Source organism: Panthera onca, chromosome A2 (genome assembly GCF_046562875.1).
Source record: "Panthera onca isolate mPanOnc1 chromosome A2, mPanOnc1 haplotype 2, whole genome shotgun sequence".
Taxonomy (NCBI): domain Eukaryota; kingdom Metazoa; phylum Chordata; class Mammalia; order Carnivora; family Felidae; genus Panthera; species Panthera onca.
Window position 1 is genome coordinate 77,573,096 of NC_138340.1, and position 20,846 is coordinate 77,593,941.

At 39.9% G+C, this 20,846-nt stretch overlaps 1 protein-coding gene across 2 annotated transcripts in view; it reads right to left on the reverse strand.

Annotated features, from left to right (window-relative positions):
* The window catches only part of HBP1 (HMG-box transcription factor 1), a 30,107-nt gene that overhangs the window by 6,454 nt on the left and 2,807 nt on the right, over nt 1–20,846 (reverse strand). For both annotated transcript variants that reach the window (XM_060633773.3, XM_060633772.3), the window contains exons 2-8: nt 14,664–14,847; nt 12,456–12,684; nt 8,851–8,989; nt 8,374–8,485; nt 8,175–8,287; nt 5,922–6,078; nt 5,102–5,246 (exon numbers count right to left, since the gene is read on the reverse strand). In XM_060633773.3, coding sequence (XP_060489756.1) covers nt 5,102–5,246; nt 5,922–6,078; nt 8,175–8,287; nt 8,374–8,485; nt 8,851–8,989; nt 12,456–12,684; nt 14,664–14,847 — 1,079 coding nt within the window. The remainder of the gene's footprint in view (nt 1–5,101; nt 5,247–5,921; nt 6,079–8,174; nt 8,288–8,373; nt 8,486–8,850; nt 8,990–12,455; nt 12,685–14,663; nt 14,848–20,846) is intronic.

Sequence of the window (20,846 nt, forward strand, 5' to 3'; positions counted from 1 at the left end):
AATGTCTAAAACAAAGCTTTACCTTTGCCACACTCAATTCTTTCTCCTTGGGATGCCCAAGTGACTTAGTTGAGCATCTGACTCTTGGTTTTAGCTAAGTTCAAGCCCTATGTCAGGTTCCATGCTGACAACACAGAGCCTGTTTGAGATCCTCTTTCTCCCTCTCTCTGCCCCACTCACACACTCTCTCTCTCTCTCAAAATAAATAATACACTTTAAAAAAAAATTTTTTTTAAAGTCTCTACCAGTAGTTCCTGAAACGTGCCTTGTTTCATGCCTCCACTTTTTCTCCCTGCCATTCCTTAAGCTCAAATACCCTTTCCCACATTCACTAATGTTTATTCTTTTTTCTATTTTTTTAAAGTATATTTATTTTTGAAGTGGGGGGGTGGTGGAGAGGAAGGGAGGGAGTGGGCTCAAACAGGGGAGGGGCAGAGAGAAAAGAGAGATTCCCAAGCAGGCTCTGAGATGTCAGTGCAGAGCCCCGTGCAGGGCTCGATCCCACAAACTGAGATCATGACCTGAGTCAAGATCAAGAGTTGGAGGCTTAACCGACCAAACCATCCAGGTGCCCCCCTAATTTCTATTCTTTTTTTTTTAATTTTTTTTTTAACGTTATTTATTTTTGAGACAGAGAGAGACAGAGCATGAACAGGGGAGGAGCAGAGAGAGAGGGAGACACAGAATCTGAAACAGGCTCCAGGCTCTGAGCTGTCAGCACAGAGCCCGACGCGGGGCTCGAACTCATGGACCGTGAGATCATGATCTGAGCCGAAGCCGGACGCTTAACCAACCAAGCCACCCAGGTGCCCCCTAATTTCTATTCTTAAAAGAAAAACTCCACAGTAGTGTTGTGTCTATTAACCATAGTCATAGACACTCACTTTAATCCTCCCTTCAACATTATCCTTGTACAGATCTTGTACAGACTTTTTTTTTTTTTTTTTTTTTTTTATACAGAGCCATGGAAAAGTTCATTGATTTATCCCAGCTTCCACAACAAATCCGCAAAGCTAGGATCTGAATCCACGCATCCTAGCTCCAGAGCACCTACCAGGCCACATCTCTCAATCAGCACACACCACACCGTACACATTTACTAATCCATTTCCTTCTCTAGACTGGAAGCAAAGAAGCAGGCCCATGTCTTAACAGATTCTAAATCCCCACGCCCAACACATACACTAGACTCTCAAATTCAAATATCTGATGACTAATGAAGAGGTGAAAAAAGTTCTGCAGAACATAATAATGTAAAATTTTAATTGGGTTCAGACCCCACCTCTTCCACCTACTAGTATGACTTGGACAGAGTAAATAAACATCTAGCCTCAGTATACTTATCTCTAAAATGAACTGAACACATGCCATGTAGTGTGGCTGAGCTGACAGAACAGTGTCTACAAAACTCAGGGCAGAGGCTGGCACATAGCAAGTATTCATTGGGGTATATATTATTACTGTAGAAATAGCCGAGATTGATAGAACACAAAATTTGGAGTCTCGAAAGGATACAGACTTGAATCTTGGTTCTGATACAAATGGCTGTTTCTGGTTCCTTAAGCACTGTCCCCTCCCCCACCGCCGGCAAAGTGAGGCTATAATCTCATAGGATTGTGAAGATTAAGTATGTTAACACATGTACAGCACCTGGTACACAGTGGACACTCAGGAGTTAAATTCTATCACTTGAACAGAAATGCTAAATTCACAAAGTCAGAAGTGACAGTCTGAAACCTGCCTGATGCCCAGAAGACTGGCCTCAATTGTGTCTGGAATGGGCTTCTTCAAATCATACTCTCACTTAAAAGCCTCCTTTCTACCAACGAACTATAAATTGTGTTTAAAAGCTCATCTATGGCTGACTTCTGGTCCTTACCAAGGTAAAATCTAATCAGATGTCCTTCCCTGTACAGCAGGATCCAGGAGCTGCCCCCAAATCCCCAGACTGTCCTGGGAACCGATTCTGGGGTTTCGTTTTGGACAAGTGTTTCTTCCTGCCTTCCTTCCCTTTCTGGCCCTCCTTATACCAGACAGCACTTCCCTTAACCTGCCAAGTCACAATCTAATCCACAATGAAAATTCAGTCAATTTCATGCTTCTCAACTCTGTCATGCTCTTTTCTCCTGGATGAAACTGCCCATTTTCCACTCCTTAATGGGGAGCAGAAAGTCACTCCACAGGAAAATGAGACCAATGTCCAAGGTCATCTTAGGGGTGACTGCTATTCAGTATGACCAACTGATGAGAACCTACCGTCTTGGAAAAAGAATTAGGTAGGTTAGTGTTGTTTTTGCTTAAAAAAGGTTTTTAACTATGCAAAACTTAGTATGTAAAAAATGTATTTAACTTTTATGTTAGTTATAAAGTGTACAAAGGAGTGAACCCACAACCTAATTAAGAAATAGACTATTTCTACTCTAAATAGTTCCACATTTGCCACCCCCAAAGATAACCACTCTCCTGAATGGTTTATCATCCCCTTACTTTTTTCAATATTATAAAAATAATACATTATTCATAAAGAGAACATATAAACACTATAGTGTTAATAGCATTATATTAATCTATAGTAGCATTAATTAGGTTAATATATCCATTGTATCAACATGTAATATGTAAACATTCTGTTATGTGGCACCTGTAACACAGCGGGCCGGACTGCTATCCTGAGGGTATCCTTAAAAGGCTGGCCCTGGACTAGCATCTGGAATTGCGATTTTAGGAAGGTTCTCTTTATTCCCACCCTGGTAAGAGTAGCTCACTGTGCCTCAATTGTGTGTACAAACAACATCGCTAGCCCTAAACACCTGCTTTCCTTTTGGAAGTCTGGAATTTGAGTACACGCAAGGCAGAGGCAACCTGTGCGACCAGCTCCCAGTAAAAACCCTAGTGCTAAGTGTGTAACAGCTTCCCCGGCAGATGCCAGTTCATCCCTATTGTTACAACTCACTGCTGAGAGAAATAAGGGTGCTGTGCGATTGCGCTGGGAGGAGTCCTGGAGGCCCGGCTTCCTCTACACTTCACCCCACGTGCCTTTCCTTTTCAGGATTTTGCTTCATATCCTTTCACTAGAAGAAATCCTAGGCAGGAGTGTGACTACATACTGAATCCTATGAGTCCTCCTGGTATGTCACTGAACCCAGGGGTTGTCTTGGGGATCCCCAGCATAACTGTGTAATGTATGTTATATACATTAAGTAAAAATTATATAAATGTAATTAGATTTGTAATTTTATTAGATCTATTTCCAAAGAATACACACACAAAAAATGGAATTCTGATTCCACACACAAAAAATGGAATTCTACCATGTATTTCTGAGGCTAATTTTACTTAACATTATTTCTAAAATTGATCCATGTTTCAAAACATATGGCTGTGGCTCATTCATTTTCCACTTAATGTTGTATTGGTTTCCACGTTGTACAATCCTGAGCAACACAGCCACGATGACCTAACTTATACATCCCCTTCTGCGTGTCTGTAAGGATTTACTTCTCTAGGGCACACACACACAGGAATGGAATTGTTGATACTCAGTGTTCTAAGATAAAGCCATATTAGGGGCACCTGGGTGGCTTGGTCGGTCAGGTGTCTGACCCTTGATGTCTTGGTATCAGCTCAGGTCATGATCTCACAGTTCATGGGATTGAGCTCTTGGTCGGTCTCTGAACTGACAGCACAGAGCCTGCTTGGGATTCTCTCTGTTCCTCCCTCTCTCTCTCTCAATAAGGAAAAAAAAAAAAAAAAAAAAGATCAAATTATCTTCCAAAGTTTTTCTATCTTTAGAATATTCTCACCAAAACATACGAGGTATCACTGACCTACATCCTAAGAGTACTTAAGAGTATCAGACCTCAAAACCACCTCATTTCTCTTGAATTTGTAAAAAGAACAGAGTGTGTGAGGGATGTAACCAAATAACATTTAGATTGCAATCTGCAGACGTTTACTGAGCATAAAGCCTGTGCCAGGGCCTGTGCTAGGTGCTTTTTTAAAATAACAGCCTCACGTATCCTTTCAAAATAAAAATATATTAACCTTACGTTTTATTACATTAAATTAATGAAATAAATAAAACCTATAGGCCAGCAGGTATTCTGGATTCTCTTAATGCCTATGAACTTAATAATTATCTTAAAGAGGGACTCTGGGGTGGCTCAGTGGGTTGGGCATCTGACTTCGGCTCAGGTCATGACCTCACAGCTGGTGAGTTCGAGACCCGAGTCAGGCTCTGTGCTGACAGCTCAGGAGCTTGGAGCCTGCTTCGGATTCTGTGTCTCTGTCTCTCTCTGCCCCTGCCCCACTTGCTCTCTCTCTCTTAAAAATAAACATTAGCAATTATCTTAAAGAAAAAATGAGTTTTAAAATTCCAGATACCTATAAACAGACTTTCTCTGGATACCTTCTGGGAGTAGGGGAATAACTGCCCCGGTTGAGCCAGGCCTGCGGGGTTTCCAGGAATGCGGGCCTCTCAGTGCTGAGACCAGAACAAACTGAGACAGCTCATCAACCCCCTCGAGCATCAGGACACAGGGGTACTTGTTCTGTTCTACCACATACTAGCAAGAGGATGTCCAAAAAACTCACTTCCCTCTTTAAGATTTTCCAAATGTCAAGTGTTTTTGCTATTTTTACTATTTGTTAATTCATGCTACTAATGCCCTTGGTCGAAATGAATTATTAAAGATACAGTTATGGAAAGAAAAGGACAGTTAAGTACAAAAAAACACTACTAAGAGACTTAAGGACTGGTTAAAACAGCTAGCCAGATACAGCAGTTTTCTATATATATAGAATAACTATCAAAGTTGATCCGTTTAGTTCCTGGTCACGTAACATGTGGTATTTTTTCTAATCTAATACCAAATGTTTATGAACTCATGGTTTTCCTGCGTGATGACTATGTGTAAAGCTCCCCTGGAACTATTACTTTGTTAGTTCAATTACCGAATATGTTTTCATTTAATCATATTGCTCTAAGTAGTCCTTTTATAATCTTCAAACCTTTGAGGTTTAGCCTCCTAAATTTCTGACTTTGCAACCATTAGAGAGGTTAAAGGTAAACGTTAACAACAGGAAAAGAATCCAATAATACCTTTTAAATGTATCAAAAACACCTGAATCATCAAAATTAATGGCATCGGGGTGTCCGGGAGGTAGACATACATCACCAATATGGATCTCACAACATGGAATGCCATGCTGTACCACAGTCAGGCTTGGATAAAACGATGACCAACCTAAAATCAAATCAAACAGCAGTTACATAAAGGATAGGGATTGACAGAAGGGACCCTAATTATTTATTCTACAATAGGCCCTTCACTTCTGAACCTTGAAAATAGGTTACTACTTAAGTCTCAGCAGATTTTTAACATGTCCTGTATCTTTGCCACAAAATAAGTCCCAAGTATTTCCTTTAAGCAGTGCGAAGCTCTCCAAAACTTGTTGGATTCGGCGTTTTATTAATATACAGATTCTATCAATCAACACCTCCATCAATTTACAAGACAGTAATAATCGGTGTCAATGACCAAGACCACAAAACAGCCTCTGAATTATTTTTAACATGGTGTTAGTGTAATAAATCTCTGAAGAGTGATTTCAGTGCAATTACCAGAATATCACATTCCCCCAAATGATACCAAGATAACAGAGAGCTGCTTATATAGTAAGCTACCTGAATGTACGAGTTCATACCCAGAGGAAGTGCAGCCCCACCTAACGACTGCTAAGACCCTAAAGCACCATTAGGAGTTATTATAAACCCCTTCTGTGGTAGTTCTGTGTAGTTTGAAAGAAGTTTGCCCTTCAAGTTTTTTTCTTAATCATCAAAGAATTATACCACAAGACATCTTTCCAGATTTAAGAAGTTTTCTTTAAAAAGTTACTATAAATTCAAATTGACACCCTACCTTTATTTTTAACATAGAAAGGGTGGTCCAGCTTACACTCTACAGTAAGTAAGCCATCTTCTACTGTACCAGGATCAAAAGTCAACTTCAGTACAGACTCGCCAAATGATACACTTTCTTCATGTGATAACAACTTTAGACCATCAGAACCATAGCCCTGAAAATACATGCACAGAGTGAACAAACAATATTTAATTCAACACATAATGAAGTTCCTATTATGTGTAAGAGTCTGTAGAAAAAGTAAAATAAACAAGACAGGATCCCTGTCTTTAGGGTTCCTTGCTTTCCACCCAGTAGTGAAGAAAGGCACGTATATAAATCACTGCAATGCCAAACAGACTGGCACAAGCACTTTCACTGAAATGTAACAATGCTAATGCACTTGATACAGGGAGGTGTTAACTCAGAGAGAGGAGGCAGGGTTCAGTTCCCACTGGAACGGGGATTTAAAAGAATGAAACCCAGAAGGTAGAAGAACATGCCTCATGCCAGGAACAGGCGAAACCAGCCTTCTCTGGAGAGTGCTGAGTATTTGCTAAAAATACCAGGGGGTTCAGAGGTGCGGCAAAGAAGACTGAAAAGGAGGGCCAGTTAGTAAGCAAAGGAGTCTAAAGGACAGGTGAAGTGCTTAAACTTTCCTTTGAGAGGGCACTGGAAGTCAATGCAAGTATTTTCACTAACCACTGTCAACTTTAAGATGATTAAAGTCTGCAGAATAAAAGGTGCCTCTAGTATTCAATTTATTTGAAGATATGATGAGAGAAACCCATCACAGTCTTAAACGGACAAGTGCCATGGTGGTAGAAAAGGGCTAAATTTTAATCCAACTGATATTTTATTGAGCAGTTGGCACACACCAGGGGCTAGGTTCTGAAAACACATTAACAACCATGATCCCTACCCTTAAAGTCACAGAAAAAACAAGGAGACCGACATGCTACCAGCTAGCTATTGTGTCCGATCCTTATGACACTAGTGCATGAAAGAGGTAGAGAGAGAGAAGGAGGACTGCACAACACCTCTAAGGAAAGAGAAGTGACCACTGAGTATGAAGGTGGGGAGGGGAACACTCAACTTCTTGGTTTTCAATCTGTCAGTCAAGAAGGCTAACAATACCTTTAAAAGAAGGGAGAAGAAGTAGGCCAGGAAGGGGAAGAAAAGGTGAGTCCAGGCTTGGTTATACTAATAAGCTGAGTAGGAAGAACTGACTGTGACTCATGCAGGTGTCCAACATGCAGGTGGAGGCCACAGCCATGTTATCTGTAACTACATTACGGGATCTTCTCATTCCTAGAGCTACAAGGTGTCAAAACTGATCCAATCTATTTTCAGATTAGGGAGCCCACACACAGTGGGGTCAACAATCTTCCCAACATTAGTCACACAGACAGTTGCTAGAAGAACCAGAAAGACAATCCAGGTTTCCTGACTCCAAGACCAGAGACTCAACAGTTAGTAACAACAGCAGGATCAAAACAGGAATTTTAAACAAGCACACTTCACATGCCCAATTCCTCTGCCTACAGTGGAGATGGAGAAATTAAAAGATTGCAAAGATTAAGATTTTAAAGGCACTAACGGACATTTATCCTAACTAGTGCTTCTGCTTATCAACTTAAAAATGCCAATGTTTTATGGGATCATTTAAAAAGTAACTTCATATAATCAACTCTCAATTATCCATTTGGGAATTAACCACTTTGTACATTACATAAGATAAAAGCCTTGGTTCATTTGTTCATTGTATTTTTTTTTAATGTTTATTTTTGAGAGAGAGAGAGAGAGAGAGAGAGAGAGACAGAGTACAGTGTGACAGGGGAGAGGGGCAGAGAGACAGGGAGTCACAGAATCTAAAGCAGGCTCCAGGCTCTGAGCAAGCTATCAGCACAGAGCCTGACACAGGACTCAAACCCACAAACTGTGAGATCATGACCTGAGCTGAAATTGGACACTTAATCGACTGACCCACCCAGGAACCCCCATTCATTTCATTTCTCCCAACGTAAAATGTATAAAAAGAGCTAAGGAATACATCATTTTCCCATCTCAGAAAGCATAATTACAAAGGTGAACCTAAAGACACTGCTGCCCTCCATCCAGCTAAGCAATAACACAGTCACAAAACTTCCACCTAAAACGTAAGGTGTCACTTAAAGACGAAAGTAAATGGAGGATACTCCTAAAGATTAATAATAAGCCTATGTTTTCTCATGAAAGACTTGGGAAAAGTTTTACAAATTTTAAATCAACCTTGTGAGTGCCCACTTGGAGATCTTCTTCATTAACGCAGCCTTCAGTTCTAGCAAAATCTTCAACATCCTGCCATTCCTTTTTGCTTCCCTTATGAAAGCACAGTCGTGTGCCTAAAGTTTGAGTAGAAAAGCAAATATTAGCTATCTGACTAGCATGCTACATAAGTAAGCTGCAAAAATTCAAGTTGTTTTTTTACCTTTCAAAAAACAGTGCCAAGCAGTTGAAGGCCAGGAATTGCACCATCCCAAATCATCATCATCTGAGAGGGAGGACATGCAGAAAATGCCAGATTCTGACTCACTATTTGCCTATGGAGAAAAATATCAGAAACTTTTTTATTTTGTAACATATTTTGTTAATATCTGTCTTTATCCCAAGGCTTCAGGCTCTCTCCTCATTAGTGGATAACTTAAAACACCTGTAAACTTAGCAAAAAATATGCCTCTGAAAACTGAAGTTTCTGGAAGTTTTAGTTAAATGCATGTTCCCAGTGGTAACAAACTTTGCTAACAGTGAACAGAGCTGTATGTAAAATATAATCCAGATCACCAGCAGAGCGATGAGACAATTTCCCATCTGCACGTGCTTCAAAAGGACTTCACAGAAAAGGAAAGTTAACATATTTCACTGCTGTGCAAACTTCGTAACAGTTTCATCTCATGAATAAACTCACCCTTTCATGTCTGACTGGGGTTTCCTCCTTCCAGTGATGATGAGGGAAGGCTGGCTCACTCTTAGAAGAGGACACCGGTGGAGGGCGCGCATAGGAATGTAAACTTTTGCTAGTAGCTATGATGTGTACAGGAGATGATCTAAAATAAGGAAGCAGTTTTAACCATAAAGCATAGGTCCTTAAAGCAGATCTTTCCTTTTGATGAAAAGAACTTCATATTCATAATACCAATGTTATCACATAGAAGACACCTACGGAAAACACTAAAGACATCAAGATTTCATTTGTAGTCTGCAGTTCCTTAGTTTCTTACCCAAGCCCTCTTCACACATTTCAAATACTGTTCTTTTTTTCATATTTATCCATGTATTTTAAATTCAAAGTTACTTTCACCTATTCACCCATTTTTGTATCAGCAAGTACATACAAACGTAACAAATAATGTGCAGGCTCCCTGTCCACTTCTCTCTTCTACTTTGCTGCAGTCAGTATGAACACGGCATCTCAGCCTAATGTGACCAACACTTCGAAGCCTCCGTCTACCAACCACCTGTCACTGTGCAGATACAATGAACTACCTGAAGCTACAATGCTTAAACTTATTCTAGCAGGAAGCAGCCTAAATGGAACTTCCTGTAACTGGACACTACTTCCTATTTCCTGATACAGGCTTGTCAAAAACCATCTACTCATAAGGCTAGTTATCTTCCCACAGGATCACCTTTGATAAGAGTCAACTATTCCCAGGAGGAGTAACACTAAAAGCAGCACTCCCAGTCAGGGCGCCCAGCATGTGCACTGCGCTCTGGGAAGCAGCAGAGAGGAAGACTGCAGGTCTAGGAGACCAACCAGCCCAATGGTCCCCAATCAGGACAGTTCTCAGAGATGCAAAATAGGAATCTGGTGCTTAACAGAAAAAAGTATATGCATGTCTGGACTAACCCTCTTTTAAAAAGGGGGAGAAATATCTTCCTTTCCGATTCTTCCCTTACTCCCTGAGAAACTGTGTTAGCCCCTCAATTTTTATTTTACCCTTATTAACACTTTTTCATTATATCTTTGCAGAAGTTACTCTGGAATAAGAGTCCGTAAAACTATACTTTGCCTTCATGTTACTATCACTTCTTAAAAACCCCTCAAATTTCTAAGTGTTTTAGCACATTCTCCAGTCAATTTTGGATTTCAAACGACAAATACTTAATGATTCATCTTTGCTCCAGTTCTTCCTTTTATTAAAACATTTATATCTTCATGGAGTATTAAAGAATGGCCAAACTGCTAAAAATTCCTTAAGTATATCCTGCCTTCATGACTAATAAAAGAAAATGGGTTTCTCAGTTCTTCTGTTGAACCATTTAAAGAGAAGTAACAATGCAATGTTCTGAAATGTATATGGCCTAAATGTTCTGTAAAAATTAACATGCCACAAGTGTCTAAAATACCAACAGCATCTCTCCATCCCTCTATCTATGCAGGGGTAATGTAAACTTTACCTGTCCTCAACCCCTTGGTACTGTACAGTGACAACTTCAGACATCCAAAGCTCAACAAGTAACACGGTTTAACACGCTACAAGAAGGAGCACGAACAGCCACTAACAGTGTTAGAAGGCAGGAGAGACAGCAGTGAGAGCCTCTCGGTCTTGTTCCCTAGGAGGCAGGGAAGCATAGAAAATGCTGCAGAGAGGAGTGCCTGGGTGGCTCAGTCAGTTAAAAGTCCGACTTCGGCTCAGGTCATGATCTCACAGTTCGTGGATTTGAGCCCCGCATCAGGCTCTGTGCTGACAGCTCGGAGCCTGGAGCCTGCTTCGGATTCTGTGTCTTCCTCTCTCTCTGCCCCTCCCCTGCTCTACCCTGTTTGTCTCTGTCTCTCTCTCTCTCTCAAAAATAAATAAACATTGAAAAGAAAGAAAGAAAGAAAGAAAGAAAGAAAGAAAGAAAGAGAAAGAAAGAAAATGCTACAGAGAATAAATTTATATCTTAAGGAAAATATTCCTTCTTTACTTATGTTTTTATTTATATCGATTACCTACCTTAAAGGTTTGCTCAACTTTCCATGAACTATATTAATTCTAAGTTTGCTACTAAAAAAAGAAGTGTTATCTCTAAACTAGAAAAAGACAGCCCAATGGGAAGATCAGGGTCTGTTTTTATAACTGCCAACAAATTTTTAGCTTTTTGACTATTTTTTTCTTTCTAGGAAATTTTCATGGAATTAAACTGAAAAATTTAGTTAACTACATTGAATTTGCCCTAATCAAGACCAATATCCTGCCAAACAGGGGGGAAAAGAAAACACAGCAAAATTTAATGGGTTACAAGAAAGCCAGAGCTTCACACATGAAAAGTTTATGTCTTAGCAAAGAATTACAGTAAGTTAGAAGCATTACCAAAATTCAGTTATTCCTACATCATCTTGTATAGACTATGGTCTGTCTACCCATGTGAGTACAAATCTGGGCACTTCTCTCCCCTGCAAACTATTGTGTTTATCTAGGTCATTTTACATAGATAACTTTGTAACTTTAGGGATAACTAGTGAAATATTATCCACTTAGGTCTCTCTAGGAATTTTAGTTCGAAGCTTCCATAATTTCATAGCACAGCAACTCATTTGTGGAAACTCTAGTCCTCTGGTCTGGGTATACGAAACAGTGGTTTTTACCAATGGGGGTCCACTTTTATTAAATTCAAGATTTTAATATTAGCAATTTTAGTTTCCACAAACCAGTAAATAACGTAAGCTCACATATACTGTGGAAGAAAATAAACCTAGATCAAATGGAACCAAATTCAAGGTTGATAAAATTTTTAAATAGAATGTTTATTATAGGGGCACCTGGGTGGGTCAACTCAGTTAAGTGTCCAACTTCGGCTCAGGTCATGATCTTACTGTTCCTGAGTTCGAGCCCCAAGTCAGGCTCTACGCTGACAGCTCAGAGCCTGGAGCCTGCTATGGATTCCCCCACTCCCTGTCTCTCTCTCTGCTCCTTCCCTGCTTGTGCTCTCTCTCTCTTAAAAATAAACAAATATAAAAAGATTGTTTTTAATGTTTATTATAATTATGGTCCTTTAGACAAGTATAATTTTCATTTCTCTAACCATAAATATATAATAAAAGTATTTCTTGGTGTAGTTTACTTTTTGAGGACTTTAAAACATTTACTAAAACTTTTTAACTCATATCACTTTTTTCTTAATGTTTATTTATTTTTGAGAGAGAGAGAACGAGAGACAGAAAGAAAGGGAAAGAGAGGATACAAAGCAAGCTGCACACTGTCAGTGCAGAGCCCAACAAGGGGCGTGAACTCATGAGCCTGATCATGACCTGAACAGAAGTCAGGTGCTGAACCAACTGAGCCACCCAGGTGCTTCTCATAGTACTTTTATCTACTTCTCAAAATATGAAACCATGATATTAGGTGAAATATCTCTGCAATCATTATAAAACAATGAGCTCAATTCCAAGGACTTTACTTAAATTCTAATTTAAGTAAACCATTCATCAGATGGTTAGTAACATTATTACTTTTAAAACTAGAAAAAAAATAAGTAACTCTTTGCAATGATACAAGTTTTCGATAAAAATATAGCCAGCACTCCCACCTGTTGTAGAATGAGCACTGCATAAGTGGACTTTGCGGACTGGTGGCGATATTTGCTAATTCTGTTAGCCAATCCACCTCATTTTCACCGTAAGTATTTTCTGATATGTCTGAGGTATTCTGGTTCCAAGATGGTCTTGGATACTCTTGATGTGAAACATCTGAACTTAGCTGGTATATGGCAGATTGGGTAGGATCACTTTGAACTGCCTGAAGTTCAGGAAGGTCATCTGCAAATAAACACACTCAAAGTTATAAAAAAGACATTACTAACACAGGGAACAATATTCTAATTACAGCTAAAAGAAGTCCTTAAATGTGGCTAATAAATTTTGTGAGAAGTATAAATTTGAAATGTTTTCTTGAATGAAACAAGTTTCATTAAAAAATGTCATTGAAAAATGACACCTTATACATTCAAGGGTCAACAGAGCCTGATGGAAAAATAGACTTAATGAATATAAATGTATTAATGACTTGTAATTACCACAACTGTTCACAGACCATAAAAACGAGGTATGTGTTTTGATTTTTTTTTTTACAACTTACCTGGAATTAATCCATATACCCCGAAGACATTTTTATGTTAACATGTTTAAGGAGGAAAAAGGCATTTTATGTGTACATATATATACTTATTCATATACTTCATTACCCAGTTATAGAAAATTACTGCAATATTGAGAACAATTTTCAGAGATGAGATTAACATCATATTATAAGGTTTAGGTACTACTTATTCAACTTTATGCTAAATTATTTGTTTTGACTGAGGAGTTCTAAACTCAGTAATATCTGTTGGTTATTTTTTCCTAAAAGTGTGTTCCCAAGGCCCATGTACACGCCCATGTACATGCCACAGCTGTGAACACCAAGACTGAATTCTAAAAAAATTGTATTAAAAAAAAAGAAAAAGGAGGGGAGAAAAAGCATCTTGCAGGCCTTAAAAAATTCTTTATGAAACACACACCTACAACAAACTACAGGTCCCAGGGTCCCTTCAATATATCAGTCAGGAAACTCTTCTAGTGTTGGGAGTCCTTCTAAACTGTTAGGAAGAACATATGTGCATACAATTCCTATTCAGGCAGACGACTCAGAACAGCCTACTAAAGCTGAGATGTCTTACTTAGAAGTACTGATTCAGGATATCCACTCAGAAAACCGACTCGAAGCCCTCCCCTTTCGCTGAGCAGCCGGAAAAGATCGCAGCAACCTAAGAAACCCCCCTGTAACTCTCTCGGTGATGTAGCGATGTCCCTTCCCTTGCAGCCGACAACGTTCTTGACCATCACTTCTTTATTTGTGGTGTGTCACGAGCTCATCTGTCTTTCCAGTTCAGGAAATTAACTACTTTCAAACTGAAGTAACGAGGAGTGGTACGAGTTTTTGACAACCCTGGGCCCTGACTTCTGACTTCCTCCCCACACTAAACTGTAACAGTGAAGCATCAACCGCTGAATAAACTGGTGTTCCTCGCTCACCAGCACCGGCAACCCCTTGGCGTTCAAGCAGTTTTTGTCCCAAGACCTTGAGGATCTCCCAATTCCCAAAGAGCATCTCCTCTGGCTCAGCACGTGACACAGTTACAGCTTCTCAAGGGTTTTGTGAACACAGAAGAAAACCGCGTATCGAACGCAGCCGAAGCCACGCAGAACGACGACAGGGCAGCAGGCTCAGGTCACGCACTAGCTGTTTACTGGTCAACACCAGCCTCACAGCACCACCATCCCAAATCCTACCTCACCAAACCCGTGCACTTCTGCAGGCCGCACCTCACGGGTGTAGCCTGGCAGCAGTGATAAGCGCGAGGGTCAGACTTCGAGTTCCAAGCGTCTGCTGTGATGTCCCCACCAGAGCAACAAACCAACCAGCTCACAGGGACATTTCAAAAGGAACATGAGCCACATGCAGGATTTCCCGGAGGTGTTTAACACCCACCTTTTACCCACCGCAGCAGATCTGCCCAACTTTTACCCACCAAAGCAGTTTCGTTTGGTAATTTGTAAATGAGGCTCTATGATAACCATAAACAGCCCAAAGTTACGTTGGTCTTAAATAATATCTTACGAGCAATAACAAGAGTACACTGAAAACTCCTAAGTACAAAAACTTCAGGGACTTGTAAGCAGTTGAAGGCAGGTGGAGAAGCTGGCTAACCATAAAAGTATGAATCTCAGATTCCTACAATGCTTTAAATTTTGTTTACCAAGCTCCATGTGCTCATCACAGGAGTTGTATCCAGGCGAGGATGGCAAGTTCTCAGTACACTGAAGCAACTCCAGTGAGTCATTCATTCCTGAAGGTCTCTTGTCCATCACCAGCAGGAGTTTCTGTACTGCATTAGGCATCTGATTTGTCTTCACTTCCCACACCATGTTATGGTGCTCCGACTTCAAATAAAAATAACATAGAAAAAAAAGTCACGTCGTGTGATCTGGAGATTGCGGAAGGATGAAATCCATCAGAGACGCCTCATGTTGCATCTTTCACTTAATCATACATTGCATTCTGTATCCCCCTCAAGTCCCTCACACCAGGCAGATTCCCGGAGTTCTTGGGCTACGACCATGTAGTCAGCACTAAATTACACCCAGATCCCAAAGGATCTGAATTTATAAAAGTCTTTTCTTTAAAAAAGAATACTAGCACCATTATACATACTTTTACTTGTTTAATCTGGTAACTCTGAGACCCAAAGAGAGACCAACAAAACCACTTTTTCAACTTGTATCTTCAAATTTAAAAGAAAATTAACACACTTTCCTCAATTAAATTAAAAAAGACTGAAGAAATATTCTATTTCTTTTTCATTTTCTGAAAATTCTATTTCAATTTTTCTATTTGCCAATTGTATGGTTTCCTCATCTCTGAAAATAAACAGATTTAATACACTTAAAATGGCATTCTCTGAAGGACCTTTAAGAAACAATTTCTTAAAATGCCCGTATGTTATACTTCTCAAAAAAATGAAAATGCTGTGTTTTGTTTTCTTTTGTTTGTTTATTTTGAGAGAGCCAGAGAGCCCGCAAGCGGGGGAGGGGCAGAAGAAGGGAGGGAGAGGAAGAATCCCAAGCAGCCTCCACACAGTCAGTGCACAGAACCCAATGTGGGGCTCGAACTCATGAAACTGTGAGATCATGGATGGCCTAAACCAGAATCAAGAGTCAGACGCTTAACCAACTGAGCCACCCAGGCACCCCAAAATACTATGTTTTCTTTATGAAAATGTGGTACCTAGTCATAATAAAGATACCTATCCTTCCGAATCACTTATTTCTAGAAAGATGAATAATAATCATGGTAAATTTAAGCAAATAGTAAATCTACATCTTAAGCCCACAAAGTGATCACAAGGAAGAAAACAACACAGGCTAATATACCTAAATAATTTCCACCGACTAAATTTTGCTATGAAAGTAAAATGTGGTTATACCTTTGACACTCTGCATTTGGACAGTGATCAAATTCGTTATTTAACAGGGGTGACAGCAGCAGGAAGATTTCCCGATATTTCAAAGATTTACTCCAAATCTCATTTAAAAAAAAAAAAGCTCTAATGTGCTAAGACGAAATACACACACACACAAAAATCTATAAGTTTTTCCTCACAATAAGACAATAAAATATACTGCAATTTAAAGTCACTAAAAGTCTGGTACCCCAGCCTAGGCTGATCAAAAATGCTGTGAAAACATGTTAACTGCTTAGTATTTATACCAGAGCTTTCTAAACCATAACACACTCACCAAGAAACACTAGTAACACTGGCAAATTTTCTTCTACAAAGGCTTTTTCATAATCTTTTTACTACAAAGTAAATTTTCCTAACTATAAAATACACTAATGGGGGGGGGGGGGTGCGGGGAAAGGGAGAAATGAAACAAGGCATTAAAAAAAAAAAGGAACAGTGACTTCTAATCCCACCAACCAGATTTAGATACTGCTAACATTTTTCATGCATATACCTATCATCATAGATTTTATTTTCCTTCATACTCTGTATTATTTATAATTGACACCTTTTCCTTTAGCATAAGTTTATAAGCATTTTCTTGTGTCACTAATTTTTCTTACACATCTATTTTAAATAGTTACATAATATACATCACAAAGATACACCAAAATTTCCTTATCCCTCCTACTGCTGAACATGCTGTTCCCAGTTTCTTCATTCTTAAGTAGCAGTTTACATTCTTTTTTTAAAAAAATATCTGCTTGTATCAGATTACTTTAGATTTCCAGAGACACATTAGTAGGTGAATGGCAATTAAACATCTTAAGGTTCCTGACACGTAGCCAAACTGCCTGTTGCTGTACTTTTTTTCTAACATTCTACTTCAGGTGCTTTCCGCCTGAACTCCTCAAAGATGACCCAGATCCTGGGCACTGCTCTAGAGCCTTACTCAACACTAAGATGTTCTACAGAGTAGTGAAAAGGGCACTGGGTTAGATGTAAAGAATCATGGGTTTCGATTCCAGCTTGAACCCTTACTAAATACATGACCCGAGTGACTGAGCTTCTCACTAGTTTGGTATCTTCATCTGGAAAACAGAACTAATGCTAGCTGCTCAACCTTCCTTCTAGAGCAATTGTGAGGATGAGCTAAAACAAAGTGAGTAGAAGAAATGTAAAATGACTTCTTCACAAAATGTTTTATCCCTAGACCGACACAGGCAACACTATACATACTCCGGGCACTTAGGTCTTAAACAGAACAGTTACTGGGATGCCTGGGTGGCTCAGTCAGTTAAACATCTGACTTCGGCTTAGGTCATGAACTCACGGTTTATGGGTTCAAGCCTCGCATCAGGCTCTATGCAGACAGCTCAGAGCCTGGAGCCTGCTTAGGATTCCCGGTCTCCCTCTTTCTCTGCCCCTCCCCCACTCACGCTGTCTCTCTCTCTCTCTCTCTCAAAAATAAACATTAAAAAGTTTAAAAAAAAAAGAAAAAAAAAAAAAAAGAATAGTTACTGAAAATGGTATAACGACATGAGACCAGACAGCTAGTTATTCAGCTTCAGCAAGTCTGGAGCCTGCTTCCAATTCTATGTCTCCCTCTCTCTCTGCCCCTCCCCTGCTCGCACTCTGTGTCTCTTCCTCTCAAATGAATAAACATAAAAAAAATTTTTTTAATTAAAAAAACATAAGATGCCCAAAACATTTGCAAGAAGTGAACACTTTTTCAGCTCAGTATAATCTATTATGTACTAATTAATCACAGTCTTATTATATAGTTAACAGCAAAACTGCTGAGGTACAACAAAAAATCTCCTACAAAATTAGCGGCTACACAAGAGATGCAGTTAGTAACACAATTTGATTTCTCAGGCATAACTGGCCAAATCATTATTCTGAACCTCCACTTCTCACTGAAAAAATCAAGCACACTTTAAGCTTGATCAGTGACTCTCAATCACGTGATTATGTGTCCTTCAAACAAAATGATGACCAGGATCCACCTCCAGAGAATATGATTTATTTGGTCTGGGGTAACCCTGTGCGCTGCTTTTTGTTTTCTTTCCAAACAACATCAGGTGCACTGTGAAAACCAGTGGACTAAAAATGATTGCCAAATTCCTTTTTATTTAAATATACATATTTATTCATTTAATACACACTATGTACAAGGCACTATACGAGTTGCAATGTTGGACCTCAATGATGAATAATTTATCTTGAATCTCAATAATCTGTGCTTTAGTGGAAAGAAATAAGCAAATGACCACAGTTCTACAGAGCAGGGCTTGGCTATGAATGGGTAAAATGGAAAGAAGGAAAATCTTCCAATGAGAGAAACTCACATGAGCAAACTTGCAGAAGGTGCAAGTAATGGATGAAATCAAAACAACACAGAATCCAGGATCACCAGAAGGTAGGGCGGCCTTCTGTGTCTTGTGGTCATGGATACTAAGGCTGTAAAGGTAGACTGAGTCAGAATCTTCAATCCTAGTTTAGGAAAATTAGTTTCTTTGGTTTTTGTACATGAGAGTAATAAGGGCTCTGAAATTAGGCTACCTGAGTTTATGTATCAAATTTACTATTTATTGGCTATGTGTCCTGGGCAATCTATTTAAAATCTTTATGCCCTATTTGTAAAATGGAAATAATAAGAACACCTACATAGGTTACTGTAAAAACTCAGTGAGCTAACAAATGTAAAAAGCTTACAGAAGTTCCTAACACAGAGCAAACTCTCAATGCACAGTGGCTAGTAATTATTATAAGCGATTATCAGACACTGGAGAACCACTAAAGATTTTTGAACAGAGATCTGACATGATCAGAACTATAAACTGAGTCTGTGAAAAAAAATCATTCTGGGGGCGCCTGGGTGGCTCAGTCGGTTAAGTGTCTGACTCCTGGTTTCAGTTCAGGTCACAATCTCATGGTTCCATGGGTTCCAGCCCTACGTCGGGCTCTGCGCTGGCAGCACAGAGCCTGCTTGGGATTCTCTGTCTCCCTCTCTCTCTACCCCTCTCCCATTCGCTGTCTCTCTCTCTCTCTCTCACAAAAATAAAAAATGTTTTAAATAATAAAAAAAAATGATACTTAAACATGATACGAGTATGCAGAAACATCCATAACAAATACTGAAAGGAAAATGTATTAAAAACAGTGTATTCACATTTTTAATTTGTCTGTCAGCCACCTGCTCCCAGCTTCCTTTGCAAGAGTTCTCAGAAAACTGGTAGTATCCGTGCAGATTCCTTACTGAGTAATGCCCAAGACATGAGAGGAACTAGTCATTCTGAGTTCTCTGGACAGCGAATATTAAGTTTGGATGGCAGATCTGAAGTCTTCTCATAGAAACTTTTCCAACTTCCTAAGTGTACACGGCACAACTAAACCTATCTTATGATGACTCAAACTCCTTACGAACAGCTGCTGCACTATGCTTCACATGAGGATGTGATCTGCAGGCCAGCCCCAGCTGCAGTCTTCAACTTGAACATGTTCTCATTTTACCTTGATCAGGAAGTTCAGAGGTCACACTACACACGTGTATCTCCTCAGAGCCATCTCCAGTGTGTGCAGCAGAGCTGCTCTGGGCCCCAGGGAGCATCCGTCTTGTGCTCCCCTTCCCTTTGCACAGCTTTCTGGCTTTCTCCTCCTTCCAGGATGGATTTTCTCCTCCCCATCAGCAGGCCCTGCACTGTCCCCACTCACCATGTGCAGCACACTAACACCTTCTGCAACCTCTACCATTTCTCTAGCCGCTAGTCCTAGCTCTCTAACAACATCCCCTCACAATATTCCTTACAGGAAGCTGGGAAAGGATATTTCAATTTCAAAACAGAGCTACTCATCAATAACAAAAGGGACCAATTAATTACTGAATTTGCATTCCCTGCGTCTGCACCTTTCATGACTCAAGGCTATCAAAAGTTCAGTCAACTGACTTCGGTCAGGTCATGTCACGGTTCCTGAGTTCCAGTCCCACATCAGGCTGTCTGCTGTCAGCTCAGGGCCTGTTTCTGATCCTCTTTCTCTCTGCCCCTCCCCACTCCCCCCTCTCTAAAATAAACATTAAAAAAGAGAAAGTTTGGTCTTGAGATAATGGAAGTGGTGCTTCTGCAAGTCTACTGCATGGTAAATGGGAGTCTAGAGCTAAGTTAACAAACTGCAGGTTCCCTCTTGCTTGCCATGTACTGTGGGGCTGGCCGCTTAAAGGCGGCCTCCCAGCCCCTACACTGATCTCATTGGGCTACTGGGAGAATCAAACAATGTACATGAAAACAGGTGCCTGGATGGCTAAGTCAGTTAAGCGTCAGACTCCTGGTTTCAGCTCAGGTCATAACCTCATGGTTCATGGGATCGAGCCCCACGTCAGGCTCTGTGCCGACGGTAGGGCGCCTGCTTGGGATTCTCTCTCCTTCTCTCTCTGCTCCCTCTCCTGGTTGAACACACATGCACTCTCTCAAAAAATAAACAAATAAATAAACTTTAAGAATAAAATACATGAAAACAAAATTCAAATCCCTATACCAATGTAAATTTTTGTCTCAGACTTTTCTCCATCAAACTATTTGGGGGAAGCAAGGCCCCTGATACAGTAAAAGAATACCAGAAGACTCCATACTCAAAAATTCTCCCCCACATAAATTACACCAATTAGACATTCATTTTGATAAACAAGCTCCTCTTTCAAATATCTCCTGGTAGAGCTAACCCTATTGTTCATTCATGCTTTTGCATACTGCTCTGGTATTATAGGATTTGACATAGCTTGCCTTGTATTTTGACTTAACTCGGCAACTAGACCAGAGATTCTCAAAAGGGAAGAGTAAAATTCTCCAGCAGCTGTGCTTTGAAATGTCATGTCCAATATTACAAATTTTTATCGGGTGGGGATGGGAAGGGTCTCATTGCCTTTGTTTTGTAACCTTT